Source organism: Boleophthalmus pectinirostris, unplaced genomic scaffold (genome assembly GCF_026225935.1).
Source record: "Boleophthalmus pectinirostris isolate CB_2022bp ecotype Guang Dong unplaced genomic scaffold, ASM2622593v1 HiC_scaffold_5, whole genome shotgun sequence".
Lineage (NCBI taxonomy): Eukaryota > Metazoa > Chordata > Actinopteri > Gobiiformes > Gobiidae > Boleophthalmus > Boleophthalmus pectinirostris.
This window is the reverse complement of record NW_026571404.1, coordinates 5,157,323-5,168,158: the sequence shown is the minus strand read 5'-3', so window position 1 is coordinate 5,168,158 and position 10,836 is coordinate 5,157,323. Positions and strand designations below refer to the sequence as shown.

Sequence of the window (10,836 nt, the reverse complement as noted above, 5' to 3'; positions counted from 1 at the left end):
TTTAAAAGGTGCACTCAAATGTATTTTATTGTCATTTACTCACCCTATGCATTTATATTTCTGATTGCACTATTTGCTGCATGAGAAGTTTCTTGTTTTACTGTGGTTTTTTAGCTCTTATGGTAAAAGCAGAACTGTCTGTGTGAGTCTGAACTCAACCGCTGTTCATCATGGCTGATTTTTCAGAGGGCTTTGGTCCAACATGACACAGCGCCTCAATTTTATGTTTTATGTCTATCATTCCACACACATCTCTCAAATGGTACAATTTAATATTAAAGAATCTACTAAAAACAAAAACAAAATATACCAATATTGCTCTGTCCAGCCAAGGCAAACCACACTGACAACAGATAATGGAGTTCTGTTCTGGAGACACAGATTCCTTCCTGGCTTCCTGGTGGGTAGAGAGGGGAGAGGGTAGAGGGTCCAGGAGAGGTCCTCACTGATGTGCCCCCCAGGAGTTTAGTGCTGCTCACTCTCCACCGCAGCACCGTCGATGGTCAGTGGCTGGTGTTGGGTGTGGCCTCTCTAGAAGTCGATAACAATCTCCTTAGTCTTGCTGACGTTCAGCTGGAGGTTGTTGTCTCTGCACCACGCATATATTATGAAACTCCTCTAGTGAGTTTCATAATATATATTGTTGTAGTTCCACTTGTGGACTGTATCAGGCTGACACACTGTGTGTGTTTGTGTGTTTGTGTGTGTGTGAGAACTGAGAACAGCTGGAACAAGCAGCATCTACAGTTTGTGATGGGCAAATGTGTGGGGACTAGTGACGTGTTTCACTCTTATCTGTCATGCTCATGTTTTTGCGTTATGTGTTTCAGATTCAGATTCTGAAAACTTTATTGATCCCATAAGGCAGGGGTGTCCAAACTTTTTTCATCAAGGGCCACATCTTAAAACACAGATGAAGCAGAGGGCTGATCAAGGGGCCATAGACTGGAGCTCAATACAGTGAATCATTGAAATATGTGCATGTTTAATACGTTATAATGAGCCATAATGAGTCTTTTTTCTAATATCCTTAAAAACCACACACTAAATATTAAATATTCGCTTTATCAAGGTAGATTTTCAAAAAAACTTGCAGTAAAATGCTCATTTTTAATTGATACAAGGTAATTTGGGCCAATTCACCTGGAAGCCTGAGAGCCAAGAAAAATTCATCTGAGGGCCGCATTTGGCCCCTGGGCCATAGTTTGAACATGCCTGCCATAAGGCAATTCATTAGCAGCATCTCAGAGCAGTTCTCACTTCTCACACACACAAACACACACAGTGGGTCAGTCCATTACAGTCTACTAGTGGAACTCAATAATAAACTACAAATTACAGTGCACAACATTCAGAAAACTAGAATTTAACAACTTAAGAGCAGAGGGCACAAAAGAATTAGAGAAACTTTTAGTCTTTCGTATCGGAGCATAGAACCGACGCCCTGAAGGCCTCAGGATAAAATCAGGAGCCAGAGGATGAAGGGGCTGAGCCAGGAGACACTTGGCTTTGCTCAGCACTCGCTCCTCCCACAAAGAGTGCAGCTCCCTCAGTTTGACCCCTGTGATTTTCCAGCAGCGTTTGTCTGCGGTGTCTGTCCGCCACAGGCTGAAAGGCTAAGTGCAGTCGCTTTGGCATCTTTACTGGCAGTTGTATTTGTAAATCTGAGCGACTCAAGGCCGAGGTCCAGAGGTGTTATGAAGACAAGGCCGTATTATTCAGTTATGGTGCAGTACCACGCCTGACCACTAGGGGCGCGGCCGTTTTGTGAGCATATGATAAGTTTAGTGTTTTCATTTTTAGTCTGTGCGTCAGAGGTGTGTGTCGTCTCTTATATTTTCTGTTTCTTTTTATCATAGTGTGCGTCCATGAGACACGTGGGTGTTTTGCCATGTTATAATAGAGTGTCTGATGAGAAAAACTGAGTGTTTAAAGTTGTTCTATGTTATTATTACACATGTTAGCTTCAATGCTAAGCTACTCCTTGTTTTATATGCGCTTTATGTTATTATTTAATTCATGTTATTCAAGTCTTTTGTTTATATGCCTCAGGCAGCCTTATGTATATGCTTGGGGATTATGTTTGTTTGTCACAGGACAATACTGTGATGCTTATGTTTATTGTTAATTACAACATTACATTATAGTTCATTAGTAGTAGAGGTTTTGAGGCCTACCTTTTTCACGGGGCTGCCGAGTACCTATTGGTTAATATATATTTTGGATTTATATTTCAATTATTGCCTAATATTGTGTATTATTATTGTTATATTGTTATGTGTTATTATTGTTGTTATTAATCTAGTCTATTTCTAATATTGTGTTTGTTTGTTTTGTTTACAGAACCACACACACACACCCACATATACCCATCCCATCCAAAGACTCAAGTTTACAATAAAGAAAAGTAAAGATCTTTCTGCCTGATCCTTGCATTCTGACTGATGCACACTCCGTGATCACAACTCTACTGAACCAGACAGTAGTAGCAAACCTCCATAACAAGAGGACACTGTCAAAAACTGTCAAAATATATTATGTTTGGCAGTTAATACCCCACAGAAGTGTAATACCCCCTCTTTAAATTCAACATCTCATAACAGGTTAACTGCATAATGCACAGGTCATAGTTTATATTTTTGCACAAATATCTATTGTGTGAATTTACTTCTCTTGGTTTAACATGACATTAATAAAATCATGATGTTTCATTAACAGAATGTAGTGGGTCTTGCAAGGCTCTGTACTCAGACCAAATATTTTCTCTTAATTTAAATGATTATCCTGAAACATAAAGAAAACCACCACACACTGAGACCCTTTCCAAACTCCTCCCAGACTCCAAACTCCTTTTATTTTACAGAAGACTTGAAGCAATTTAATCAATTTTACTTTTGCCGCTTCGATCTCAAACACAAGCCTTTCTCGATGTATTTGCACAGTAAGGCTTTACAGATGAGTCTTATTTTGGTCAAAACTAAACCGTAGATTAAAGGGTTGAAGAGCGGCTGACACAGGAGGAAGTAGAGCGACAGGAAAATTCGTAGAATTTTAGGTAGGTGGCTCATGTCAAAGCGCCCCTGAATGATCTCAAAAAACCCGGCCACAATGAAGTTAAGGAGTGAGGCCAGGTGAGGCGCGCAGGTGTTAACGGCTCGGTGCCACGTCTGCCCCGGGGAGCACCAACACACTCTGAGTATGCGGGCGTAAGTGTACAAAATGGTGACAAATGAGAAAACTATTGTGGTAAAAGTGCCCACAATGCCGTAAATGTTAATAATGGAGGTGTCGTAACAGGCCTGTTTTACTATGGGGTAATTATCACAGTAAACTTTATCAATAACATTATTACAAAGTTCCAATGATGAACTCAGACTGATTGTAATGCCCGTCATTAACAAAGCGTACATCCATGGAAACAAAATCAGTGCAGCCATCTTGGTCCGGCTCATGAGAGATTTATAATGAAGCGGATGGCAAATGGCCACATAGCGGTCGTACGACATACTAGCCAACGTGAACAATTCCACCGTCCCATATCCGTGTAAAACATAAATCTGGAAAAAGCAAAACGGAGCAGGAACAATGTGAGAGTCTCGTAGGATGTGCACCAGGAGGAAGGGGAAAAGAGCCACACTGCCGTAGAGTTCGTTTAGGAACAAGCTGCAGAGGAACATGTACATGGGCTCGTGGAGGCTGCGGTTCACAACGATGACGACGATGAGGAGAATGTTGGAGAACAGCATGAGAACATAAAGCAACAGCAGCACACAGAAGAAGAGCCAGCGCAGAGAGCCGGGGTGAGAGTACGCAGAGAGGACGAAGAACTGCACCGGAGTGGAGTTATGACGCCGGAACGGGGACTGTCCTGGCATGGTTAAAGTCAGAGGTGCCACTTATATGATAATAACAGTAAAGATTTAAAACTGGATCATAAGATCAGAACAGTCACAGGAGCGAATCGATTCAGAGTGCACAGGTAAATATTCAACTTGGTGTATGTATATCTCTACAAATCTCTCACACAGACCTAATAACAAAAAAAGATCAACATTTGTAAAATCTGATTATACATATGTCATTTTCAAAAGACTAATATGATAATTAGATGAAATTATAGAATTTAAACTCAACACATCTGAAAGGTTTTCTGGTCTCTGATCATCTCATTGAGTGTTTTACTGTCTAACATTCACTGGGCTGAGAAAACTAAGTAAAAAAAAAAAACACTAACACCCCAAAAAAATCATAATTCCATTAATATTCATAAATTAATACAACGGGCATAACTGTACATGCTGTGGATGATGACAATATTAGTTAAGAATTAAATGTTAAAATAAAAATGATTATAAGTCCTTGTTTAACAGCAAAACTGTCTTCATCAATCATTCAGAAAAGTTCAACCAGGTCTTAAAACAGACCAGGTACTAAACTACAAACTGTAATAGTGACAGGAGTAACGCTGAGATTAATAAAAATCTAACCAAATTCTTTTTTTTAAAGCCTGTTTTGATCAAGAGTCAGTTCCATGTGATAAATTCCACCAAAACATTCATTTTAAAATATAAATGCACAAACAATGCTCTCTTAAATGGTTAAAAATTCATGTGGCATAAGGAAGTGTTCTTTTTTTAATAAAACGGGGTTATGCAGATGACATCAAACCCTTTGGAATTTAACTAAAAATATAAAAGACAAAACAGCTGCTAAATATTTCATTTGTATTTGACATCTAAAACAAGAAAAAACAAGTAGAAAAGCAGTTAACAGCTAAACAACAGGGAAAACTGTAGACTGCGTACAGTTGAAATGAACCTTTCTCTTCTTAAATAACATGTTTCTGAGTCTGTGTGTCGAGGAAATAATTATCGTAGAAACAAAAGCTCCAAAGACAAAAATTAGGCAAAAAAAGCAAAAAAGTGCATTTTGTTTGTTGTGCTGCCCATAGTTTTGCGCCAGTGTTACTCAGTCAGAATGTTGAGGAGCATTTTTCTACTAAAATGTCAATGCATAATCTCTCTTACAGACAGTTTATATTAAAATAAAATGCACAACTTTACAGTCAGATTCATAACAATTCAAGCAAAGCAAAAAAGTAGAAATAAAATAAGAAGACCTAAACAAAATGACAAAAATGTACGCTTTGTTTTAAAAAACTATTTTAAAAAATCTTACAGCTGTTTCTGCTCTTATTCCAAAACATGTCCCAGAGTCAAGCTTTAAATAAACATGTAATTTGGTTTAAATGTTCTTATAAAAATCCTCATCTTAAAGTGCACAGTTTTAATGTTTAGTCAAGTCAAGTGAAGCGCTCTACCTCTCCCCTTAATCTGCGCTGTGTTAATGTGTGATTCACGCAGACGACACAGATTTTAAAGGTTCCACTCGAAGGAGACGGCGACTTCACTTCCTGTGACGCAGATACAGACAAACTGTTTATAACTAACATTTCAAACTTTATTCGATACAAAGGAATATACTCGATACTCAATTTTAATTCTGATACCAAAATGATAATAAATAACCATATAGATATGATTTTCAAAATTAAAACATATTAAATCAGTTTCTTTTATATTACCATGTGGTCTTATATCTGTGTTATTGCTCAGTCGTTCAAGCAGGTCCCATAGTTCTTCAAGGGCGTATTCTAGTCTGTGTGCTCTTCTTATACTTGTTCTGATACACTAAAGATATTCAGGAAAGGTTCATTTTTTAGTGTGAATGTGACTTTTCAGTATTGATACCTGCTCAAATCTAGTTTCGATACTAGTTTAAATATCTTCGTTAGTAAAAGCGCTACTTTTACCAGTAACAAAGAATATATATAACACTGTTAGTTACTGTCACTGTAACATGGCTGGTTGTTTTGTTGTGAGTCCTAGCAGCAGATTGGTGCAGTGCAGCACTGCCCCCAATCATGCTGGGATCGGGGCAGTGCTCTTCCAGGATCAGGAAGCGAAGGTGCGACCAAAACCAGTCGAGGGTTGCGTCCGACTGAGCATAACATGTCCAATTACAGCTCTATGAAGCTTGAGCTGCTGGCCCTTAAGTGGGCCATGACTGAGAAGTTCAGGGAGTACCTCCTAGGCCACAGATGCATGGCTACACTGATAACAACTATTAACACTATAACACCATTTACCTGTCAGGCTCTGTCTGCAGATTTGCACCAAACTAACGAAAACAAGCCTCTTACCTTTTCCAGAGGACAGAAGCAGAGTATATCCTCTATCCACTGTCCCATTGGCTGTCTCCAAAAGTGAATTGTCCAATATGAATAAATCTAACTGGTCCATGTACCTCAGAACAGTGACTCTCTGCAGGAGACAAGCGCAGTAGAGAGTCAAGTGTTTCATTTTATTTCGATGGTGCTGGTGGCTACTGTTGTAGCCAGACTGAATGTTTTTCACTAAATAATAAGGGCTCTTTACGGTGTGTTCAGCCGTGTTTTCGCCTGAACACTAAAGAAATCTGACACCCCCTATTGAACGAAGTTAAATAGAAGCTAATGCCGTTTACAGACAGCAGAATGAACGCATTCACAGTTCGTTCATCAGGCAGTAATACAGTGCGTTCAATTCACGTTCGCTCAAAATATGAACGAGTTCTTGAACTATAGTTCAGTGATTACTTGTAGGATGGTGTTGTTCATGAACTATAGTTCAATGAACAACAGGTGTAACACTGGGTGGGGCTGTGTATTATATTATCTGTGTATCCAGAATACCCTCGCTCAAGTCCATCAGGAGCATGAACACTAAGGCATACAGAGAAACCCTGGCCTTGTTGTGCTCTAGGCATTACTGGCCAGGTATTTCCTGTGAGGTAGCTCAGCGGTGCCAGGCTTGTGAGAGATGTCAGCATGCGAAGGAAAATCAACTTGTAGTGCACGCCTTCATGGGCCACTTACTGACTTCACAACCAAAGATTGTGGCGACTGATTTACTCCACTGGAACCAACCCCTCATGGTCTGGAAAATGTGCTGATCATGACCACTGTGTTCGGGAAATATTACACTATCCACAATCAGCTCACCTCTGCAGTGGCACAGGTCCTGGCCACAAAATGGTTAGGAAAGTTTGTTTTTCCGTCACATATCCACTCCAACCAGGGCCTAACTTTAAATGCTGATCCAGCTGTTGTGCAGCTTGTGTGGGATCGTTAAGTCACATTCTATCCTGTACCACCCAGCAGGCAGTGGGCAGTGTGAGTGTTTCAGTCACATGCTATACAACACGTTGCACCCTGCAAGAGGGACTGGAGTGGTTAACTGCCCCAGGTGCTTTATGCCTACAACACTAGTCCTCTCCAGTCCATAAGAGAGTCACCATTCTTCTTGATGTTTGGACAGGAGCCGTGACTGCCATTTGATTTTTTGCTGGGTCGAGTGCAGGACCCAGTGGCAGGAACCATTCATGAGTGGGTGCAGAAGCACCAGGCATGTCTGCAGATGACCTTTGACAGTGAAAGGGAGAAATTGCGCCTAGCTTCCTCACACAGAAAGACCAGTATGTTACAATTCCAAGACGTGTGGAGCCCAGTGACCCATGTGGTACTTCAAGTCCAAGTGAAAGTGGCATATAGTACACTTTTGCTCTGGTGAATGAGCAAACCAAAGTGAACAGAGTACACTGGTCCCTGCTGAAGGATCTGCATCGCGGTGACTCTGCTATGGCAAAACAGGTGTTAACAGCTCGGTGCCACGTTTGCCCCGGGGAGCGCCAACACACTCTGAGTATGCGGGTGTAAGTGTACAAAATGGTGACAACTGGTACCACAGTGTTATTTGACCCCTGAAGGCTACTCTGCTGCAGGTTTGTTGGCATCACCAGCCTTGATTCAGGTGGTCAGGGGTATTATGTATGTCCCAGTTGTCAGTGTTGGGGACAACGACGTGCTGCTTTATCCTCATACCCTGGACACTGGATGGACACTGGGTGATGTCAGTGTGGTGAGCCTTCCTGCAGGACCAACAGACATTCCCTGAGTTCCTGCGAGTGTTTCCTCACAAACTGCTGCTGCTCCAGCTGTGGTTACATTTGCAGGAATGATCAGGATTTGGGCTCTACTAACCTGATCACTCATAACATCCACCTTCTGGATGATGTCCTGGTCTAGCTGCAGTACCACTGTATCCCCCATTGGAATATGAGTTTGTTAAAGAGCATATCCATCACATCTTGGAGGCATAAATTGTCAGCGAGTGCTCCACCCCGTAAAAATAACAAAATAAAACAGTGGCATAAAACAGTTTTTTGTATGTCTTTCAGTTTGTTTGCCTTTTGGGCTCTGCAACACCTCCAGCACATTCTAGCGGTTGATGGAACTTGTCTTTGGGGACCAGCATGCCCGTCTGTTCTTCTTTACCTGGATGATATTGTTAGATTTTCATCAATGGTTCAGCAATATCTGGAGAGGCTGGGAGTGGTGCTGGAGAGGTTGCAGGAAGAGGGGCCCAAAGCTAAACTGAGCAAGTTTCTTCCAGCGGGAGATACAGTATCTGGGCCACGTGATATCAGAGACTAGCCTGCACTATATGCGCCCACAGAACTACGTTGCTTCTGTGGATTTGCCAGCTAATATCAATGTTTTGATGAGGGTTTCACCAAATTGGCTGCTCCCTTTCATCGCTGAGTTGCTGAACTGACTGGTAAACGGTCCAGGAAAAGGCGAGTACAAAGTGATGCTGGACCCTGGACCCCAGAATGTTTCCACTAAATAGTAAGGGCTCTTTACGGTGTGTTTAGCTGTGTTTCGCCTGAACACTAAAGAAATCTGACACCCCCTATTGAACGAAGTTAGAAAGAAGCACATGCCATTTACAGACAGCAGAATGAACGCATTCATAGTTCGTTCATCAGGCAGTAATACAGTGCGTTCAATTCACGTTCGCCCAAAATATGAACGAGTTCTTGAACTATAGTTCAGTGATTACTTGTAGGATGGTGTTGTTCACTATAGTTCAATGAACGCGTTCAGGTGCAACACTGGGTGGGGCTGTGTATTATATTATCTGTGTATCCAGAATACCCTCGCCCAAGTCCATCAGGAGCATGAACACTAAGGCATACAGAGAAACCCTGGCCTTGTTGTGCTCTAGGCATTACTGGCCAGGTATTTACCGTGAGGTAGCTCAGCGGTGCCAGGCTTGTGAGAGATGTCAGCATGTGAAGGAAAATCAACTTGTAGTGCACGCCTTCATGGGCCATTTACTGACGACTGCCATTTGATTTTTGCTGGGTTGAGTGCAAGACCCAGTGGCAGGAACCATTCATGAGTGGGTGCAGGAGCACCAGGCATGTCTGCAGATGACCTTTGACAGTGAAAGGGAGAGATTGCGCCTAGCTTCCTCACACAGAAAGGCCAGTCACGACCAGCATGTCACAATTCCAAGACCTGTGGGGCCCAGTGACCCATGTGGTACTTCAAGTCCAAGTGAAAGTGGCGTAGAGTACGCTGTTGCCCCGGTGAATGAGCAAACCAAAGTGAACAGAGTACACTGATCCCTGCTGAAGGCTCTGCATAGCGGTGACTCTGCTATGGCAAGACTTGGAGGGTCAAGGCTGTGGGTTCTCTTACCTGCAGTTCTGTGGTCCTGACCTGAGTGGTGATTTCACTTTGTGACAAAGTGTAGTACACTTGGTTTATAGACTTGTAACTGTTTTATTTATTTTTATTTCACAGAAGGTTTGAAACAATTTAATAAATTTTACTTTTGCCTCTTGGATCTCAACCACAAGCCTTTCTGGATGTATTTGAACAGTAAGGCTTTACAGATGAGTCGTACTTTGGTCAAAACTAAACCGTAGATTACAGGGTTGAAGAGCGGCTGACACAGGAGGAAGTAGAGCGACAGGAAAATGCGTAGCGTAGTTGGGAGGTGGCTCATGTCAAAGCGCCCCTGAAGGACCTCAAAAAACACGGCCACGGTGAAGTTAAGGACTGAGGCCAGGTGAGGCACACAGGTGTGAACGGCTCGGTGCCACGTCTGCCCCGGGGAGCGGCGACACACTCGGAGTATGCGGGCGTAAGTGTACAAAATGGTGACAAATGGGAAAACTATAACATTAAAAATGCCCACAATGCCGTAAATGTTAATAATGGAGGTGTCGTAACAGGCCTGTTTTACTATGGGGTAATTATCACAGTAAACTTTATCAATAACATTATTACAAAGTTCCAATGATGAACTCAGACTGATCATAACACCCATCATTAACAAACCATATGTCCATGGAAACAAAATCAGTGCAGCCATCTTGTTCCGGCTCATGAGAGATTTATAGTGAAGCGGATGGCAAATGGCCACATAGCGGTCGTACGACATACTAGCCAACGTAAAGAATTCCACCCTCCCATATCCGTGTAAAACATAAATCTGGAAAAAGCAAAACGGAGCAGGAACAATGTGAGAGTCTCGTAGGATGTGCACCAGGAGGAAGGGGTAGAGAACTGCGCTGCCGTAGAGCTGGTTTAGGAACAAGCTGCAGAGGAACATGTACATGGGCTCGTGGAGGCTGCGGTTCACAACGATGACGACGATGAGGAGAACGTTGGTGAACAGTATGAGAACATAAAGCAACAGCAGAACACAGAAGAAGAGCCAGCGCAGAGAGCCGGGGTGAGAGTACGCAGAGAGGACGAAGAACTGCACCGGAGTGGAGTTATGACGCCGGAACGGGGACTGTCCTGGCATGGTTAAAGTCAGAGGTGCCACTTATATGATAATAACAGTAAAGATTTAAAACTGGATCATAAGATCAGAACAGTCACAGGAGCGAATCGATTCAGAGTGCACAGGTAAATATTCAATAAACACATTAACCTGG

The 10,836-nt window shown here is 42.2% G+C and overlaps 2 protein-coding genes across 2 annotated transcripts; both read right to left on the bottom strand.

Moving 5' to 3' along the window:
* Positions 1–2,888: 2,888 nt before the first annotated feature.
* LOC110173334 (olfactory receptor 10A3-like) lies at positions 2,889–3,875 on the bottom strand. The gene has a single exon (XM_055162937.1). It carries the CDS (start codon positions 3,873–3,875, stop codon positions 2,889–2,891), a length of 987 nt encoding a protein of 328 aa, XP_055018912.1.
* A 5,841-nt stretch (positions 3,876–9,716) lies between these two features.
* Positions 9,717–10,703, bottom strand: LOC129411601 (olfactory receptor 10A3-like). Its single transcript, XM_055162936.1, has one exon. The coding sequence runs from the start codon at positions 10,701–10,703 to the stop codon at positions 9,717–9,719; it is 987 nt and encodes a 328-aa protein (XP_055018911.1).
* Positions 10,704–10,836: the final 133 nt, after the last annotated feature.